Source organism: Pecten maximus, chromosome 2 (assembly GCF_902652985.1).
Source record: "Pecten maximus chromosome 2, xPecMax1.1, whole genome shotgun sequence".
In the NCBI taxonomy this organism is placed as follows: domain Eukaryota; kingdom Metazoa; phylum Mollusca; class Bivalvia; order Pectinida; family Pectinidae; genus Pecten; species Pecten maximus.
Window position 1 is genome coordinate 32,317,931 of NC_047016.1, and position 22,548 is coordinate 32,340,478.

Genomic DNA, 22,548 nt, shown 5'->3' on the forward strand with positions numbered 1-22,548 from the left:
CGGTCAGTACCTGGCAACTGCCCCAAGTGTGTTTAGAACTCGCCACCCAGAAGTGGAGGGCTAGTGTTAAAGTCCTGAGACACCTTAACCACTCGGCCACAGCGGCCCCGTGGGCGAGAGCAAGAACAATGTTTCTCAAACAATTAAGAATATTTTCGTGGTTGTTCTTGTTGATACAAGCCCTAACAGCAATATTTAAACCGAGGACAAACACACATGGGAAAAAGATTGCAACGTATCGGACAGTACTAGATGATGGAATCCCAGTGCTTTTGGCTACCAGACAAGAGAGGGAAAGAAATTGTTAATGAAGCCAAAATCGTCCGAGGGCTAATTTCAGTGTCATTCGAGGATTAGTTTCGAGGACAGTTTAGATCAAGATATTGGATGATACGCGTGTACCACTGACCAAGGTTTATCGCGGTGGATCAATAGTTGCTCGTATTCATAGTGTATCTGTATCTTTAATACTTGGTGTAAGTGAAAGCGTAGTCCTAGCTGTGCTTAGTAAAGCCAGAAACAAATTTGTTGCATGGCCTTCTGAAGATAGACAGTAGGGAGCAGCATAACGCATTGAGTCATCGCATCATCTGGCAGCCTCGTTGTTTGTACCATACTAAAGAACACCATTCCGGGCACATGCTACCAAACTCATCAGACACGTTCAGACATTGCAGAAATCATATTAAGAATCGAAATACATTAGACTAACAGAGACCCCTGGCACAACTAACTCACCTAGACTGTAGGCACACTATGAAAAAGTTATCTCTACACCTTTTATATATCTACACTATTATAGGGTACATGAAGACGGGAACACAGCTAAAACAACGTGGTTTCATCCCGGATATACTGTCAATCACTTAGATTTTGCGAATACTTTATTTCACGAACTTACCTTTTCAGAAATATCAGCGAATACATGATTACGAGTAGAATTTACTTTTAAGTTAGATATAAGGCCATTAGAGTTTTGGAGTCTGCAAGACTGCTTTATCAGTTATCGATATCTTGGCCGTCATCCAAGGTGTTATTGTTGTAGAAATAATTGCGAAGGATTTGAATTCGTGATTGGCTCTCTTTGCGTATTAATGACAAGTGATTTACAGTAGTCGCAATACTTAACAAATATCACCTAAGATCATATCTCAATACATACCAGCGAGTTCAAGTGTGAAGCCTTCATCAGGGAAGTTATGCGCATCTAATTTAGCGTTACTGATCGGGCGTTGTTACTCGTCCATTTGTCAAATCACCACTGAGCTTTCCTTGCCAATAATATATATGGAGTATTAGAACATATTGAAATCTGATGTGTGCTAAACGTATATCGCGGATTAGAATTCTATGGGACAAAATCAAAATCGATAAAGCGGGACAATATATGAACAAAAATAAAGACTTATATTGGAACCATTGAAAATACTGAAGAGCCTTTCAAGTTTATTCTCTAAAGCATTTTATATGGATGCTGATGGTTTTCATGGATAGTACATCATCATCCCATAGCCCCCTCCCTCTGTTTATGTAATGTGGAGACTGTTGGTGTTTATGGATAGTACATCACAACCCCATAGCCGCCTCCCTCTGCCTATGTGATGTGGAAACTGACGGTGTACATAGATAGTACATGTACATCATAAACCCATAGCCGCCTCCCTTTGCCTATGTAATATAGAGACTGACGGTGTCCATGGATGGTACATCATAATAGTATATCCTCCCCCCTCTATGTAACGTGGTGACTGATTCTGTTTATGGATGGTACATCATAATCCTATATCCTCCTCCCTCTGCCTGTGTAGTGTGGAGACTGACGGTGTCCATGGATGGTACATCATAAACCCATAGCCGCCTCCCTCTGTCTATGAACTGTGGAGACTGATGGTATTCATTGATGGATCATCATAATCCCGTAGCCCCTCTCCGTGTCCAGGTAACTTATGGCGTCCATTGATGATATATCATAATCCCATAGTCAATTATATGATAAAGTCTATATCTATAACGGAGTTACAGGTTACACGTCATAATGAACTCTAATTGAGAGATAGTATATGATAAAAGTAATGCATTTCAATCGTAGGAACATTCAATTTAAACTATTAGAGCTAATGTTTGATGTATGCTACGTCGTACACTCTATCCACCTGGGATTACGTTACGTTCACTCTCTGCACCCCTTGGATATGACATGGCAAAAAGACTGACAATTTTCGAATTGTGACAGATATTAAAACCTTGACCAAAAGTTAAGCTGAGTTTCTTTTTGAAGATTGCATATGAACAACGACCAAGTTCAAAGCCAGTCAGGTTATTATCATGTCGACAAAAAAGATTCGTTTGGTGCAAATCAATGGATAAATCAGCTTTTATGTATTGTAACAGGAATGCCGACAACTTGAAGCCACTTCTCAATAATGACATGACAAAATTCTCCAATTGTGTCGATTTATTAAGAGGAATATATTCAAAACTTTCTCGGAAAGTTGCTTGTGTAGTGGGAGATAGCTCGCATAGCTCTACAGCATTATAGATATAAACATTTGTCGCGCTGACTGGTCAAATGTACCACCTTAGTATATATTACTAGTAAAGGGGAGATAACTTATTTTAGGTTTATACAAAACAGGCTGTTATTCTTAGAAAAAACATTTTCTACTAGTATTCTCTTGATTACTCATTGTTTGTATGGTTAATTAATACTTAGAAATAACAAGAACATTTCAAGCCATCTTAGCTGGACTATGTAACTTGAAGTATTAATAGAGCTGTCGCTGACTGAGCAAATCTGACACAGCCACTTGAATTCAACGACTTTATAAACATTAGAGACCACGTGATCGAATCTGACCAATCGGCGCTTGTCCGATTTAATTGACATAAAACATATGACAATATATATGTGTCCTCTCCAGCATAACAACACAGTGGTACAAAGTCATTTCATACAAAAGAAATGTAGCGTAGTGTAAGAAACACAACCACATCAAGTAAGTTGCATTTTACCGAAATCATGTATATTTTAGGGTTTTCAACACAAGCTTCATGACCACTTGGAAAGCTGAGTAGAGTTAATGATAATATGTACTATAAGACGGTTGTTTTGATATAACGTGACACGGATACATGTTGTGTAATGCTGTTTCAAGTCCAAAGCCACTTGTGAATAAGCACACACAGATTGGTCTTCCCAATCGAGGGCATAGTTTAAATTACAATATATAGTTTCTTTGTTGGCATAATATAGTGTTTATATCTAGTCTACCTCTAAACGACAAAATCATACTAAGTTTTTGATGAATAGTATAGCAGATCTGAAGCGATACTGTTGAATTTATCAAACATTGATATGACGAAACTATTAAAGGAAGTTGGGGGGGAGGGGGGGGGGGGTATTCCAACAGTACGGAGCGGTTAACTATCCATAGTCTGATTGTGATTTTGATTCATTTCTTTCAAATAACGTCAAACGTCAGAACGAAAAATTACCTAGATTTTGTAATGCGGGTGTCGTCGTGACCTAGATTTTTATGGCGGGTGTCGTCGATGAAGTGGAAGACACTTCCCCTTCCGGACCATATGGTCTTTTTCCCCCTAGTTTTCCTAGAGTCTCCACATAAATCTATATTTTTGCTTTTATTTACCCTTGTTATATTGATTTCGAGATTGAAATCAGTTTGTTTACAAGTAGGTATTCAGTCTTTGTTAAACTGTAACAAATGTTGACAGACGATGTTACTGGCGGGGGTGGGGGGGGGGGGGGGGGGACGAAGGGGGATTTTGATGATATTCGTGCATCGCACACGAGAAATCAAAATATCTTATCGTCTAATGGCTTTAACTCCCATCAGATGCAGTTGTGTTTTTTATTCATCTGTCGATAATTGGGGAGATTTAATGTAGCTTGAAAATGACAGCTATATATGCAACCGCGAGTTGATATGAGCTAAGAATTATACTGATGCCCGAGATAATACAGAATAGCTACACATATACTGCGCGCTCAACGATAAACCAATATTCATTAAATGCTGTTAACAATATTAACAATAGCAATAATATAATACAGCTTGTACACACGAAATGGGAACCCTTTCCTATATGTAGACATTAGATAAACGAAATGGTATTCAGGAGTAAATGTGCAGAGTGAGCATCAGGAACCACACAGATACTGTAAACATACTTTTTAATTAATAAACATCAGACAGGCTTCACACTTTTCTAGTTTCTTACCACTGTATGACCCCTCGATCGATACCATGCCAACAAGAGTATTTTAGAAAGATAAGGTGACGTTACTTGTTTCGCACTTGTGTAAAATGAATGAAGTTAACACGCATCTAATCATAATCCAAAATATTTTGTCTCAAAGTATTGATCTACTTAAGATGGATACTAAAGAAATACGAAAGTGACAGAATGTTAACAAATCACGAGGGTTTTTATCATGAAACGTATCTTGTACTTATATAAGCACGACTACTAATTCACATTGTAAAGATCGATTGACAAACAATGATCAATCCCATGCCTCTTACATAGTTGACGTTTTATTCTTATTGTAAAAGGAGCGTTATAGAAAGTGCACTTTCTGTGATGACCATAGGGACTGGTTACCATTGTAGCAGTACCTGGCAGTCTTTACTTTAACGTAATAAGAAAATGTGTTCGGCGTCTATGAGGTATTGAGTGAGTAGATTTTCACCAATTCCCTAGCAGATATCGCATGTTGCTTCCTATATAGTCACGATTCCTTCTCTGATTATAGATGATAGTTTCTATAAACAACTTTTGAGTTTCAAATTAAACAGACGAACACCTACTGGCAGACATTTAGCTTTAATCTCTGAGGCTCTTACTGACGTTGTTTCTATGGAAATATCTCTGCCTGTTACAACAGCTGATACCTTAGTGGTTTCTTGTTAATGTAAAACTCATAATTCATACATAAACAACACTTGGAGAGAGGAAATCCATTTTTTATCTTTTCTACCTATCAGTATACACATATCTCATTTCGGATTATATTTTTCGTCTCTACATTATATCTTCAGAGTATCAAACGCAAATACATATAAATCCAAGGTTATGTCATTGCGAACAGACCAGTTGTTGTTAGCGCAAATCACAAATGTTGTTTTCTGTTCAGAAAAAATAAGTGGTACTTTTGCAAAACAGAATAATCTGACAGACAAATAGAGTTCATTTTGATCAATGGGATTGAAATGTTATTGCCATTTTTTCCGCAACAACTGTTTCGTGTTCTCTACCGTCAATTAACTTAATTATGTCTCTTTTATTGACCTCGTTTTTGATCAGTAAGGTCTCGAGTAAATTTCAGGTCTGATCTGTAGTCCTACAATTGCAATGCCATTTCTAAATGTTGACATTTATGATTTTTTGTTTTAGAATTGTACTCTTTACAATATGACCGTATAACAGAACTGACTTCTTTGAAAAAATATACCAACCTCACATGGAAACACTTTTATTTGATGATCAGTTTAGAATTGTAATCGAAATCATGAGTAAACAAAAGAATATAAACAGATTAAAAAAAAAAAAAAAAAACAGAAAAGAAAGAAAGATGATTCAAAAGTAGATAGCTTTGAGCCCAAAGGTTCAGAATGAATACTAGAAACATTCAATATTGTAAGTTATCTGCTGGTTGCATTAACATCGGACATAAAGTGTACGTTTTCAGTAACACGAAGGCAGCGTAGTTTTACTTTCATCCTATATATTATAAATGTTATGTTGAATTCTATTACAGATTATGAAGATGTAGCCAAGATAAAAGCAGCATATTTCAACACATGATTATTGGACTTTTAGAGCAGATATACACTTTCAAAGTCAAACAACTGCCCGTTTACTTAAATGATATTATAACAATTACAGTTGACAAAAATAAAGTTAATGATAATTTGATTATGAAATGAAAGGAGCAATTTTTTTCAAGAGCAATTTTCACAGTCATTAATATTATCTGTAAAGCAAGAAGATTAAATCGATGACTTACGATGAAGAGATAATGTAAACATGGGAATTTACGCGAGGGGGATTTATACTAAATACAGAGGGCCATTCGGCCTCAAGAAATCTTCCCACGCGTAGTTTTAACGTATATACGGAATAGATGAAAAGAGGAGAGAAAAACCCCCAAAAAACAATGCGTATATTTTACCTATCGAACCGGAAATAACCATAAAGTTCGGTTCAATTATAAAAAATTACACGTTCACAAACAGGAAAAACCCGATTGTAAATGTTAAGTTACAACAGAGCATTAACCAACCACATACACAATCCAGTTTCAAAGCGACTTTCCGGCAAATCTCTTCGGTAAAACCTTTCAACTTATTTGTTTCCACAATGTCTTCTTCGTCACTTCCTAGAGATAATCCTAGTAAAGGAGCGACAAAGATGGCGAATCTACTAAAGAACGAGTCATGCCAGCAGGGGTTGTTATAAAGTCTCAGAATAAACACCTCGGACGAGATTGTTAGGATGCCAAGGATAGTCTGGAAAACCAAGTAGATACAATAGGCAGGCATATGGATCGACGACTGCGGAAGTGAGTTTCCCACTAACGAGAGAAAGACAGCAAATGTAAGGAAGATAGCCATGCACATTCCTATCTTTTCACCACTTTCTAAAGGCAACATGAAACATAATTGGTTCAGAAAGGACATAAGCAGGACCGGCATTATTATATTCACGATGAAAAATGTTGATCTACGTTCGATTTTCACAATGAACAAGTTCCTACTAAATATCCATTCCGACTCGAAGCGTGTGTCACGCTTTACATAAGCATCTATAAGTTTCCACTCTTCGCTTTCCTCAAAAAAAGTTGTATCAACTTTCGAGGAACCTGAAGAAATATTAACCTTGGAATCGTCAGAATACCATTTACCGACTTCCAGTGTACACTCCTGTTCATCAAAAGGGTATTTAGTAGTATCGATTTCACATTTTGTTTTTACTTCCTTACCAGGCCACCAAATTACTTCGCCAGTAAATAATACTGTAGGATCTATAAAGTTAGTATGTTGCATTCCCTTTTTGTTCCCGATTTCATTGCGCAGCAATATATCCGGTGTCCATATACGATTGAAAGGAACACGACTACTATTTATGCCGCCATACTTACTAGTATTCCAGGCTAATTGTTCATCAAACCAGCGAAGCTCCATCCAAATTAATGATGACATGGCACGTTCACGCTCATTTAGCTCAATGATAGAAAGCAGGTAAAGTACCACACTGACGTTAACTGGCTTTGTAACATCTGACACGGGTCGCACGTATGGGTTAATATCGTGGAGTATATCATCATGTAGCCGAGCTTCAGGAAGCTTAGCGTTAGAACTCTGTAAACAGACACATACACACATCATCCAGGTATTCAATTTCATGGTTATAACCAAGTTGCGTATCTGTCCTATAAGTTTCCGTAATATCACACTATTTCAACTCCCCGAAGATTCGGTTTTTTCATTGTTGAATAATAACTGATGATATATAGCCATTGGCTCATTGTGTTTGAACTGAATAATTCCACAAAATGTGTCTGCAGCTCTTGAATGTCAAACGAACTAAGATATTAGATAAAAAAAAAAAGGAGAACTAGCCGCGTTTGCTCAAGGAATTCTAAAACTTGGAACAAAGTTAATAAAATATATAAAAAAAACTACGCTGATATAGTCGTGTGTTGATGAATGATGTGTTCCTACAAAAAGCCAAGCCACGGTAGGATACGATATGCATAACATTACCGCTACAGCGTTGGTAGGCAAACACGGCTGCATAACACTTAGGGGTAGTACATGTGTATATACTGTTGATTCTGTTTCTCGTAAAATATCTACACAATCAATGACTAGGTCGTCATGTGGAATCTAAACTGACAGCTTCCCCTCCCTTCACATTAACTTTTCAATGCGATCAACGGGAAACATAACGATGAATAAAAATGTGTTTTTCTTATAAGATATCATCAAAACAAATAAACATGTGATCAGCTTGGTATAATAACCATTATTGATCCTGTTTGTTAAAATGTTTATAAATTTTATTAAATAATTCGATCTAATTGTCCTCCTTACACAGTATGCATTAATAAGAATACCCTTGTGAAGTACATGTACATACAATCCGAAGGCTGAGGTACGTAGCAATGCTTTATTTTAGAATGATCCAACAGCAATTTCGTTAACATGTACAATGATAAGGAATCAAGTATAATGGTAGTAGATTGAATATGAGATGTACAGGGAAGACGATATCTAAAACATATATAAATAATCAAAAATACAATACTATAGTAGCATATCCTATTTATTTGGTCTTAGATATGACCAATTAACAGCTAATAATACATCTAAGTAAAAAAAAACTATTATATATATTGTATATGTGGCATTGTGATATTTTGCGTAACATAGCAACTGTTCTAATTGTTAAGTTTTATATGTGTTATTGCATTTTTATTTCATTGATTTAATCGGTAATAGAAATGCATGATATATGTCTATAACATAATACGGCAGTACGTTACAACTCATACTGGCCCTGTGAGCGCTACACATGTAGATAACGTTTCTTATACAGTGAAATTCTGATGAGAGTTCAGCAGCAACGTGTATCGTAATTCGATGACTATTTTACAACGGAGCTTTATTTATATTTGGTAACGGCTTCTGTTTTATCGATAGTAGGCAACGCGTGAGGTTTTCGAAGATATTTTCAGATAGATAATACGCATTTTCTTTCATTCTTTGGAACATATATCGCTGTTTGTAACTTCTATGGGAGGTCAATAATATACAAATAGAAAGTTGGACATACAACGGTGACTATCGACATAATAACGAAAGCAATAAAACAAGGGGAAATGTGAATAAAAGGTAATAATTTGTATGGAGATCCTTGTACAACTGTTGGTAACAATTAAATGTGTTTTACCTACGTTTGTCACGCTGTTTTTGCTGTGTTACGGATGGTTATAATTTGATAATACAGTATATGTTAAGTTATCAGTAAAACCTTTATAAGCGTTCTATAAATCAGAGGTTAAGGAGAGAGAGTGACATTAGATTAGCGGTTATCACAGAGAAGATTTTTTATTCATGAATATCTTCTCCCTTTTCTCTTCTTGTTCATTTGTCTGAACTGATTTGTTTCATGTTTTGTTTTGAATGGGAGGTACTTATTATATTGGATGAAATCGGCATTTGTCGTTGAAGAGTTGTCTCTCTTCGCATTTCACCATTAGCAAAGAGAAGCGATTTGTACTTTTCTGAGATGGATCACAGGACGTGCTCTTTTTGTGATTTCCCTTCAATCTTTGTACATTTTTGTATGTTGAAGATCAGATAAAGCCAATTTTTTTCCTGATATACTTACATATGTGTTAGTCTTTTAAGTAAACAGAATTATAACATGCATATAGGGCTTCTGACCCTCGGTTGTGAAAATATGATTTTCTATCGATACACAGTGTGCATATGCGCTAACAGACAAACACTAGTAGCTGTGGTATCGTCATTTGGCAAAGTAAGGGTCACTCTTGTAATACAGAATTCGTGACTATCTAAAATTAACTCAACAAAATGGAATGTAAATTTTTAAGAACGGAATTAACGTCTTTTCATACCAAAATAGTTTTTTTCAACTTTTTCTGGAACATTTTTGTTCTTTACACTACCATATCGGGTAGATTAGGAACATTTCGTCCTTTTTATGGAAACATTCTTTTGTAAGGTGATTCTTTTACCCATGTTTCCCCTATCTATGGAGTATACCCTTTCAGATGAGTCTATATAACAGCTGCTGTCGGCAGGTGTCAGGTTGATCAACACTATGTGCTGGTTTTAGTAGTGACACCATAACCACAATGAGAATAATATAATTTCGGTTTGCGACATAGATATCGACGATTTTAACCAGCATACCAAAGTGTCTTTTTGTTTTTCTTGTTACAAAACTGATTTTTGTAATCATTTTTATTAACTGACAGACAATCTTACATGACACGGTGTCGAGATTTGTAGTTTGACGGAGTCACGGGAAAGAGTGTATGGTCGACATTATATCTCATAGTGTGGTTCAGCATGTTAACGTTCGTTGGTATGGCTGGTGCTTTAATTGTCATTACCTCAGGTTTCATTTGAGAACATGACATCAACTAGATTTGACCTGGATATATGCTTACTTTTCCGAAACACCTGGTCTTATTTTCCGGATAAGGATATTTTATAATAACATATATTCCTTATTTGGAACATATGGATGTTAATCATTTCCTCCCATGTGGTTATATTTTCTCTGATGTTTATCGATTTAGAGTTGGACTTCTTGTTTGTAAACAAATACACTGTCTATTATTGTTTGAATATTATAAATGTAAACACGTTCTTAACCTAACTCCCATACGTCGCTGTAAGGCCTTTAACTCGTCTATAATTCCGTTCTGACATGGAACTCATTTCTGGTTATTATTTGACATTTGTTAATTCATATTCATTTCTTACACAAACTTTTTTTCTCTCATTTACCTAAATAACGTTTTTGTTATATTTTTTATTTAAAACCAAACCAACATCATGTACACCTACTAAACGAATGATTATACTGTAATCGTACACATTTTAAGAGTATACTTACCTCGGTGCTGATTACATTTTCTATACACAATTCCTTGAACATGTATGTTATTGGCGTGCTAATTCATCATCGCGCTGATCTGTTCAAAATTTGCTAGGTCGCCAAAATGAGTACGTTCAGAGTAAACACGGTAAAACAAAACCGCCTTTCACAGAATGTAACATTTCGTTTTTCATCGTATCAGTTTTTGTATAACTCCCCTTTTGTGTATGTCTTTACTTTTTTATAACAGTAAACAACATGGTCCGTTTTGTTCTTCAATCACTTCTAGTTGTCCTGTGTGTCTGTGTGACGTTTGTCTTTGCTGACTACTCAGGATACGGCCACAATGGATATGAGAAAGGAGGCGGACAACACAATATTTTATTTAAGTTCTGTACGGCCAGGGCCGTTATTACCAATATTTAAACCCATCTTCCTATCATGAGTTTAATTAACATTGTAGTACTTTTGATTTGAACAGCGGCAACGGCTCCACTGTTCTCTGTAAATATATGAGGTGGTTAGTAACTTAACACATACTTAAACGTGCTTGATTAATGTAAAAAAAAAAAAAATTATATTTTAATATCTGCTTCCGAAATGGTCTCTCATTTTGTTTAATTTTTATATTCACAAATAATTGTTTTACTTTGCCGAGTACTTATAGCAATGTATATCTATAACACTAATATTTATGTGTGTAACCAGGCTAAGGTTTGTGCTCTTATAATCAACATTTGGGCCACGATCGCTCAGCAAGTCGACATTCGACATTCGACCAATGGGCGCCGTTATAATTGTGTCTCTTGGTAAGAAGATTTTTTATTTATTTTTTATATATGCATGCGACACATGTTGTTCAGAGAAGAAGGCAATATCATTTTCGCTAACCAGTAGTGTTGAATACAATTTGTTTTTTGAATGTGTTCAATACAATGCTCTCCTTTACCAATGAAGATACAATGTACTAAAACTAGACCCAATCTTAACATGCCCCTGGCTGTTCACAGGGCGATTAATACTGCAGTCAATATTTCACAGTCATAAGTTTAAATACATCAGTATTTCTCTAAAAAATATCAATGCTATTTGTTAGGAAGAATGAGAAACATAATATTAGTTGAAAGGAAATTATGCTTAAGAGTTTATCAATAAAAACAAAGCGACATATTAAAGAATATGTTTGTTCATACTTTAATTTTGAGTTAGAAGTATGTTTTTTGTATTCTCTTCTGTAATTCTAGCTAAAAATCGATAGAAGAGGGCAAATATACATAGACGTTAAATATATTTGCTCGGAGACCCTTGAAAAAGGGAGAGCGCCTTCTGCTACATGCACGACAACCGTCGCACAAATCTAAGTTTAAACTGGGTTAAGTCACATTCTCAAAACAAAAAAACAAGGTGATGACAATGGAACCACTAGGGCATTCCACAAGCATGAATGGGCAAATTTAAAAGTATATAATAATCCTGATGGAATATACCCATTTCAATTTGTATAAGCCTTTCTATTAGTTGTCCTCCCAGTGGGCATGTTATCATTAAAATCAACATATTTACGTCTGAAGGCCACCACGTTTGTACCAGGAAGTTGTCGTTCCCGCTGGCAATCACGTTCGTCAATGTAGGTCTTCTGTCACCTATAGAAAATGAGGCTAAATTGCCAGCAATCTAGACAAACGTGTGGTCTTTGAAACTTCGCCGCTGTGTGTTAGTTTAACTAAGATCTTCATACTGATATAGATCATTTTAAAAAGACTGTAAATTGTAACTTTGTTAATTAAAAGATTCGGTGAAAATAATGTGTACCCTATTTATAATATCCCAGTGTACGAACGTACAAGAAAGGTTTGTATTAACCATGTATGCATATACCAGACTAAAAAATATTAAATTGGATTGTACTGTATTCCCTACACACAACAGTGTGTTAGTTATACCATTTACAAAATAATGTCATTTACTTCATTGATAATGTAAAATAAGGTATATCATATACCATAGAAAATAAATTGTAATTTATGCTTTCCAGAATTTTTTTTTAATAGATACCATACAGAAAATAAATTGAAATTAATACCATACAGAAATAAATCGTAATCAATACCATACAGAAAATAAGTCATAATTGTTACCAAACAGAAATAAATTCTATTTAATATCATACAATAAATAAATTGAAATTAATATCACGAAGAAAATAAATTGTAATTGATATCATAAGGAAAATAAATTTCAATTGACACCATACAGAAAGAAATTGTAATTTACACCATACAGAAAATAAATTTGAAATTATACCATACAGATAATAGATTATCAGTGATACCATACTGAAAATAAATAGTGATTAATTGTATTCACTAACAAATTGCAATAATAAAATCACACTGAAAAATTGTAATTGATATCATACAAAAACTATATTGTATTTGATACCATACAGAAAATATATTGTACATGTAATTGATATCATACAGAAAATATTTTAAATTAATATCACACTGAAAAATTGTAATATATATCATACAGAAAATATATCATATTTGATACCATATAAAAGAAAATATATTGTATTTGTTACCATACAGAAAATATATTGTAATCGATATGTCAAGAGTCTTTACGTCTTTGACATATCGATTGATTTTAGATTAATTTCACTTTTTTTTCATTTACATGACGGTAATTTGTATAATCACGTAACCATATTCACGAAGAAATAAACAAAAACCCACAAATCGTTTTCCCTCTAGTTCAGACACAACAGAGACACGTCTCATATGAATAAGGTCATTTTACGATAATGTTGCTGCACAATCGTTAAAAATGTGATATTGTAGAAAGGCGTGTTGTTTGTTGAAATAAATTTATGATTTTACATTCTTATTTTCAAACAAAAAGCTAGATATCAGATCCTTAAATTAATTGTTTTGGACTACAACGGGGAGGAAATTATGTCGGTGCGCTCAAAAGTGTTTTATAGGTATCGTTTTTAAAGCAGCGTCCCGCAGACTAACTTATATGTTTCTGTCAATAAACACTGTTCAGTGGCCTGTTCGTTGATGCGGACAAACCGGTTTGTCAAATTTTTATTGCAACATTTCTTGCATAAATTTTGATAGACCTGCAAGTATTAATACAGGCCTTTTTGTGTTTGAAATTGTCGAGTATGACTCTAGGATATAAGATAAATTGTAATATAACCAATTTGGTGACCATTTTTATGTTTTGAGAATTGATGCCTGATCATAGCTGTCTGACTTACCTAATTTACGAAACAACCGGAATCCACATTTCTCTCTCTTTCTCTTTCTTTCTTTCTTTCTTTATTTCAAACATTGTTAAATTATATATTCATATAGAGTTTCTTGTTTAAATGATTGAAGGTATATGAAATCCATCCACCATCTCGATACATTTGTATCAATTTTCCTAATACATTTGTATCTTTTCTGATTACTTAGGACTCCGTTAGGTTTAAAAGTTGAGTCCAAACACATCTGAATTAAGAGTGTTACATCGTTGACTACGAGCAAAGATCGATTGAAAACAGCCTATAATGTTGGAGTTGATTAGATAAACTCTAATGAAAGACAAATTATTTCTGTTAATACAGACAATTTTAGGCCCTTGGTACCACTGACGAGCCCCCGAAGGATGAAAACGTTGTTTAATGCTAGAGAGGTTATCTTTCGAATATAAGATTTTACACTGAAAATATAGTTGATACCTTTCTAGGAATGACGAGCTCTAGCTCATGTTTGGTCAGAAGCATAGTATGGCGAAGGTGAACCAATTTTGTATAAATGATAAGTCTGGCCCCCTGAGGCCTTAGGGGCGGGGCCCCAATAACAAAGTATTTCAAATTCTTTGAAAATCTTCTGTTTGATTGACAGTATTCGGTCTTAATGTATTCTAAATCATCCATAAGTAAAGGGAATTCAATTATATATAATAACCTCTATGTAAGTATTGGTCTGTAACTGTCTGTCTGCGGACCTTGGGGGTAGGGGCGCAATTCAGGAAGTTTTACATATTCTTTTATAAAAAAAAAAACTCTGAATGACTGACAGGATTTTTTTTTCGCGGGAGCCCCAAAGGGATGATAAATATGTACCAGTGCCTACTTAACACATTTACAGCGACTTATAAAGTTTTGAATATTTTCATTATACTGTTCGGCATATCAGGGTTACCATAAAGTAAAACATTAGCATGGTAGACTGGAGGTAGGTTTCTAAAACATTCCATTCTTATATACTGGTAGTTAGAACACTGCAGAAGGAAGTGTTCTATAGCCTCATCAGATTGGTTACGTGAACACAGAGGAATGTTTACAATATTACGAGGGTATAAATAATTGTTTAGAGAGCTGTAATGTGTCCTAAGTCGTACGTAGTGCAATCTGACAGTGTCAAGTTTTACAATGATAATAGTATAGGTGGAAATTGGGGTATCACCGTTAAGGATTTTTTTAAAGACTAGTAATAGACGGATTACATTTTATGACATTGGGGAGTGCGTTCCATATATATGTCAACAGAAGGGGGTAGGGAAGAGTCTTTATGGAGATTAGCTTGGCATGGAAGTTAATAGCTTTAAAGGTTCGGCTCTTATTGTGTTATAGGAGTGAATGTTAGTTAGGCTTCAAGCTGAATGCATTTTAATAACTGACATTGGCCTAATGTTATATTATCCCAGACAATATCTTCATATTCTAGTAAAGGTCTTGAGGTTTGAAGAGATTTTCTATCAATGCTAAAGAGATTTCTTAGAAAACAAAGTTCTTTTTAGATTTACTAATAAGATGCTGTAAATGATCAGTCCAATTTCCGTTGGCTGATAGAGTGATACGTAGGTGTTTATTACACGTGACTTCCGTTAATGCGATATTGTTCGTAAACAAGGAGCGATGAATCGGTGTTTTTTTTTCGCTTACAGTCATTGTTGCGGGTTTTAAATGGTTTAAGTGAACAAGCCATGTGTTTGACCATTTGTTAGTTTTGTAAGTTTGTCATTTAAAAGATCAGCGCTCAGATCCGGGATTCCGCTATGGCATACGGGGATGTGTCATTCGTAAATTATCTAATGATGCAAATGATATTACTAACAATGCCGTTGATGATCCTTGAGGAACAGCTGCAGTTACATAGGCTAAATGGAATTGTCTACCATTAACTACAACACGTTGACAACAATTATTAATTTAATTTGAGAACCAACTAAAGATATTTCCGGTTATACCGAAAGATTTGAATTTGGACAGAAGACCTCGACGCCGAATCCGGTCAAGCGCTTTACTTATGTCATAGAATACCAATTTCGCTACCTTTATCAATGTAAGAAAATTGGTACCTTTGATAGAGTATACATGTATATATTAGTACGATATACAAAGTAGACCAAAACTGTACCATAAAGCTGTTTCGTCCTTCTAGGAAGTAAAAACTATATATAGGAATCAGGAAGAGAAGACGAAAACAGCGATGGCCTTAGCAGATGTTAAAATACACTAGAGGAGGTACTTTGTAAGTTTCAATTTTTGTTTCATTCGACAGTTGTTTCAGAAAACATGAAACGTGTGTGTATTTAAACTAGTGCCACTATTTATAAGGATATGATATAATCCGCACTTGTCATTTGAAAAATAGACCACAACCTTTATATTTGTTTATTATATATCACGGACGCCCTATTACAAATATGTAGAGTTCCGTACGGTTTTTAAAAATGAAAGACACATATTTTTATAATAACTCAAATAATTTATTTCAAAAATACATAACATCACAAAATATAAAACGGGGCATTTGGTGACACATATGACGGTTTGGTCCTCTTGCGTTAAAAGCTGAAATGATAAATAATTATATTACAATAATAAAAAAAATGAATATATAGATCGGTGAAATTGATAGATAGGTAAATAAATGAATATAATTGATTGTTATCGATAAACCTTCAACCTTTTCATTAGAATATCTCATAAGGAGTATAATCATTATTTTACAACAGAAATAGGTAAAATATGGTGTAGAACATATGCTTATGCAAATACTTACAAATATATTTATTGCAACAACATGAATCTTGATTATAAAAAAGTGAAAAAGTAGTTCATATCATTTATCTTCGGATCAGTGTTTATATGTATGAAAAAATTATATTCTAGGTACATGCATATGGCATTTAAGACATACACTTACAAGTGGAGTTTGATACTTACATATATATACAAAGATAGTGTTGTTCTATTCCATCTTGTTTAACCGATTCTGCTACTGGCGCCGGTGGCAAGCAGCCACAGGAGGAATCCAAAGCCAACTGCAAGGACAAGAATAACACTATGTAGCATCGTCGCATTAAGAGAAAGTACCTTTCACAGTGGAGTATTTGTACATTAGAAATCAAATGCATGTATAACTTACCATGCGTCGTGTTTTTATTGCTTTAAATGTAACTTGATATTTTTCATAATTTATTTTGATATTTTCCTTAATAATGACACATTTTACAGAAAACAGTGTCATTAAAGACTTTCAAAATTTGCTTTGGATTATAAAATTTCTTATCAATACTTACTGACGGCCCAGAGGGAGTCTCTGTTGGTACCGCCATACAGTCCATTTTGGTCTAGGCCAAGGGGTGGAGCGATTGGCGGAACGCTTATGCCATACGGTACGTTCATGGCATAAGCGCTCCCACCGTATCCTCCTCCGCTCCCACCGTATCCTCCTCCACTCCCACCGTATCCACTATATCCGCCTTTCCCTCCGTACCCTTGCATCCCGGTATATCCCTGGCCGTATCCCTGCATCCCGCCATAGCCCTGGTCGTAGTAACCCTGTCCACCATATCCACCACTGTACATTCCACCGTAGCCGCCATAGCTACTATACCCGCTGTATCCACCATCACACGTGACCATCGAGAACAATCCACAGAGGATCGCCCCGGAGGCGATTGCTATAAGTAGCAAACGCATCTCGTGACCTGCGATGTAATTTATAAGACATTATAAAAAAAAGAAAATATTTGTTTGAATAATGAAAGTAAATATTTTGCATTAGTTTTGTTGTTATTTTGACAATAAAATATATTGTTACGAATATGCTATGATCATGTAATAACATGTTCACGCGTGTTAAGTTTACACTCTTGAGCTATAATGATAAAATCTCAGTAACTTGGAACTAAGTGTCGTTTCAATATTAACCACGATAAGATCGTTTCAATAAAAAATATCTCAAGAGATGAAATAGACATTTGAATAATAATTAGCATTATTTACACACCAATAATAAACTATTGTATGACTGGGTTTATAAGAGGTATATAAACTATTGTATGACTGGGTTTATAAGAGGTATACACCGTTACTTACCCCTACGATACAGGACCCTGACTGCTAGATGAGGATATGACTGGGTTTATAAGAGGTAAACACCGTTACTTACCCCTACGATACAGGACCGTGACTGCTAGATGAGGATATGACTGGGTTTATAAGAGGTCTACACCGTTACTTACCCCTACGATACAGGACCCTGACTGCTAGATGAGGATATGACTGGGTTTATAAGAGGTATACACCGTTACTTACCCCTACGATACAGGACCCTGACTGCTAGATGAGGATATGACTGGGTTTATAAGAGGTATACACCGTTACTTACCCCTACGATACAGGACCCTGACTGCTAGATGAGGATATGACTGGGTTTATAAGAGGTAAACACCGTTACTTACCCCTACGATACAGGACCCTGACTGCTAGATGAGGATATGACTGGGTTTATAAGAGGTATACACCGTTACTTACCCCTACGATACAGGACCGTGACTGCTAGGTGAGGATATGACTGGGTTTATAAGAGGTATACACCGTTACTTACCCCTACGATACAGGACCCTGACTGCTAGATGAGGATCCCGTCCTGTTGAGGGATTCTGATTTACTTGATGTGGAGGTCGTACGTTTTATACTCTGACCTTAAACCATTTCATGCAGGATGAAACTGAACAACTTCCTCCTGGTGTATCATCTACCCCCAAGGGCTCATCTTGTCCATCCGTCATCTCTGGGACCATCCGAACTCCTCATATAGTTACTTCAACTCTTGACCTAAATTATTTCCTTGGTAACAGCTAAGCGTGCGTGTTAAGGAGGCGGGACTTAGCTACACTGGAAGATTGATTGTATAGTTAATAGACAGAAAGACAGAGTGTGTGGTGGAATACACAAGGGCATAGCTTTATTCTATTGATATGATATAGGTAATCATATTTTGATAATCAATGAATTACTGTCCAATGAAAGCATATAATGTTAATAATTACCGCAAATTTACAACTATTCTGTTGCATATATTATCGGGTTGAATGTGACAAAGTATTAACCGTTGCTGGTTGGTAACTTCCTACGTCATGTTCTTAAGCTTCAAGTATCTTTGATAACGCAGTGATTTAATTCAACATATTCAAATGATATTCAATACTAGTATATCAAAGGGTTACGTACAAGTTCGTACAACTTACAAAGCCTTTCCCAAACTTTACAATACACAAAAAACAAAAGATAGCACTTGGTGATACAATTGTAAACAAATACAAGTACTCACTATAAATATTAATATTCTTCCTACTGTAGAAAAGAAAAGAAGGCGCTGGAACTGGAGAATAATAAGAACGGGTTGCTCTGGTTGCCTAGGTTGTCCTCTAATTAGTTTCGAAACTTTCTGCTGATTTAAAGAACCTACAGTCAGTATGATCAATTTGACAATAAGCTAAATCATCAATACTTCGTTTATGACTATTCAGTTTTTTGTTATGTTAAATTTTGTTTTTGTTTTGTTTTTGTTTTTTTTCATGCCCCGCATCCTCCCATTGAAGTCCGTCGATTTACAGTTCAGACGCAACGGCAGTGACAGTTTTGTTTTTACTATATAAATTCAGCACACGCCGAAGGTTTTAATCAAAAACATATTTAACACTTTAACACAACAGCTGAAATTGCTGATAAAGTTGCGTTTGATTTCTTTTTGTCAGTCACAGAGTCATTAGAATACGACATCAAGGACTTTATCACATATTCCCATACTGTATTAACGCACAAGCTTTTTTTTCATCTCTTGAAAATATAATTAAATTAAAATTCTTTGAGTTCCCCTTGATTATCACATTTGTTTTTACTCGTATTGCCGAATATACCAATGTTTCACCCTTTACACTCGTAGAAAACATAATTATCTTTTCATATTTCAAGAGATATATAACAAACTGTTTAATAAGATATCGTTAGGTAACTAGTCGGAAAACATAATTTTTTTTTTCTGACATATATATTATGCACGGGAATTACCTCCACATGGATCTTAATCTTGATCTTTAATGACAAGATAACTACACAATTGTTGTATAAAGGACATTTAAGTGGCTGTGAGGGACTATAATGATAATATTTATACTGATTATGTTTGCTTTTTGTTCTGCCTTAACGTAATTCAAATATTGTTGTTTACATATTTTATCAATACAACAATCTTAATGTCACATATCACATCTAGTCATCTATCACGTGGATTATACCACAAAAACAAAAACTGATTTAATGTCAACCATTGGTTGTTTTACACCTTTGATAATGGACCACTATACGTATATACATAATAGCATCGTATTTGGTCTCACGGCCTGATAATCGAACTTGTCACGAACGACTGATTGGTCAGTAAAATGATGGATTATCGGACACAGGAAGGGCTACGCATGGAAATAACAGGAAACTGGTTGACCTAGTTGTCCGCATCCTCAGGGCCGCCATATAAAAGGTCGGTTCTGGCATAGAACAGGGTATCCTTTACAGGCCGGTCTCCACCAAAGGATCACAGGTACATGTACATTATACTATCTATAGCGGTTGAATTGTCTTTTCTTTACAGAGTACTAATAACTATAAAATGATAAAAAGTAATGCAATTAATAATTGAAAGAGGTATACGTGTAATTATTTTTACCTTATGGCGAAATATCCTTTTCGGAACTATAACACAGAACTGTTATGCGTTATGACCAAAACTCCGAAATACAATACAAACTTGTATAATGTTTAACTTTTCTATCTCATAATTCTTTTGATAACAGTTTTCAACATGAGGTTCGCTTGTGCGGTTCTCGCCTCACTGGCCTGCCTCTCGGTAGCGATGGGTGACGGTTACGGAGGTTCCTATTATACGGGCCAGAACATGTAAGTAAACAAAAGTAGGATCTCTTGTAAAGTTTAGAAATACTGAAATATCATGATTTCCTATTACTGTTATAACAATATCGTCTTATTTTATATGTTAATGGTTTATTATATATATGACCGTCTATAATACAGAAACATTATCCCCATCATTTGAAGTATATATTCAACAATTTACTAAAAGTGGTGTTGTTTTTTTATATTTGTATCATCGAATGATGTATATTTTGTTGCTCATTCGTAACATTTGGCTGATCTTTGAAAAGAAAATCAGAGTGAGGGGAAACAGATGAATAGCACTTATTAAAAATAGACAGGAACAAGGCTTCGTGTGTTGTTTTTGATTACAGTTAAATGTGATTATAACGAATTCAACGGGCTCAGAAAAAATAAGTTTGAAATCAATCCGGGATTTTAATTTACTGCTAATAAGAAGAATTCGTATCAAGCCTGTTTGTTTATGGGAAGTGTTGCTGTATTTTATCAATAGGTACAATGGTTACGGAAAGGGAGGTATGGCTCCGGTCTATAATTACGGCGGATACGGTGGATATGGAAAAGGAGGAGGCTACAGCGGATACGGTGGAAGTGGTGGCGGATATGGGGGCGGATATGGTGGTTATCCAACACTACTTTACCCTGTTGCCTCCCCAGAACCAGCTGATATCCCGTTGGGAGCCCTTGGAGGACTGTACGGCGGCGGCGGTGGCGGCGGCTACGGAGGAGGAGGAGGATTATTTAGCGGCGATGGGAGCCTACTTCTTCTTTTGGGAGGTAAGTACTGGTACAAGGCATATACTCGTCCGCAATGCTATCCCATATTTCATGCATTCAATGCTAATTTATAACAATAAAACCACAATGTAAGAAAATTATTTTCCTTTCTCGCCACCGTAGTATTCTACCATAGTGCTGGATATGTAATCAAGAAAATGTTGTATTGCTTCAGTAATTATATTTACTTGTATGTGTTTAAACGTTAACATAATATGTAATATGTCGTTTTGGCTTGATTTTCAGGAGCTATACTGCTAATGGCTCTCTTGTCCAACAACACTGGATAGACAAACACAACGGGAGACATATTTGTATATAGGTAAGTTATTTTTCTGATACCATGTCAGACATATACGTTAATACTTGAGTTGACCTCTCTTGTCGTCATTATGCAATGTGGCATACTCTAGATTTGACATAGATTTACATGGGATGTCGTTGATTAAATCTTTCCGAAACACCAGCTTTTGTTCTAATTAGTTTTTTTCCAATTACCTCATTGCTAAGTATGTATTTTTTTATCGACTTTGAGTTATATTTCCGATTTCAAGTCTATATCATTTATTCACAGTTGGTTTCGTTTTAATCATTTCATTTTATGTCGAATATATGAATTGCTTCTTTTATCGATACCACTTTATATATTATGATCAGCTTTACAGATACTTGCAGCTTATGTATTTCTTAATGCGCAATGTATCAATTTGCATTTATAATCAAATCTTGCCTATCTAATATATATATATTTTACTTATTTATAGGTTTTCGCGCAAGAGGTCAAACACGTCATTTACAGTTAATACCAAAAACCCCTGTGTATTTTTGTCATTAAATTATTCTTCGTTGATACCATCAAA

General features: G+C 35.2%; 2 protein-coding genes across 3 annotated transcripts; one reads left to right on the top strand and one right to left on the bottom strand.

Annotated features, from left to right (window-relative positions):
* Window positions 1–16,412: 16,412 nt before the first annotated feature.
* LOC117321808 (glycine-rich cell wall structural protein-like) lies at window positions 16,413–18,694 on the bottom strand. Of its 2 annotated transcripts, none has more exons than XM_033876386.1 (4): window positions 18,564–18,694; window positions 17,251–17,661; window positions 16,895–16,992; window positions 16,413–16,519 (listed from the first exon to the last, which is right to left on the bottom strand). In XM_033876386.1, exons 2-3 carry the CDS (start codon window positions 17,651–17,653, stop codon window positions 16,934–16,936), a joined length of 462 nt encoding a protein of 153 aa, XP_033732277.1. In that variant the 5' UTR covers window positions 17,654–17,661; window positions 18,564–18,694; the 3' UTR covers window positions 16,413–16,519; window positions 16,895–16,933. The 2 variants fall into 2 exon arrangements, with proteins under 2 accessions (XP_033732277.1, XP_033732276.1); XM_033876385.1 differs by lacking the exon at window positions 18,564–18,694 and adding an exon at window positions 18,053–18,182.
* A 1,735-nt stretch (window positions 18,695–20,429) lies between these two features.
* LOC117321809 (ctenidin-1-like) lies at window positions 20,430–22,548 on the top strand. Its single transcript, XM_033876387.1, has 5 exons — window positions 20,430–20,558; window positions 20,812–20,914; window positions 21,405–21,688; window positions 21,935–22,010; window positions 22,453–22,548. Exons 2-4 carry the CDS (start codon window positions 20,820–20,822, stop codon window positions 21,976–21,978), a joined length of 423 nt encoding a protein of 140 aa, XP_033732278.1. The 5' UTR covers window positions 20,430–20,558; window positions 20,812–20,819; the 3' UTR covers window positions 21,979–22,010; window positions 22,453–22,548.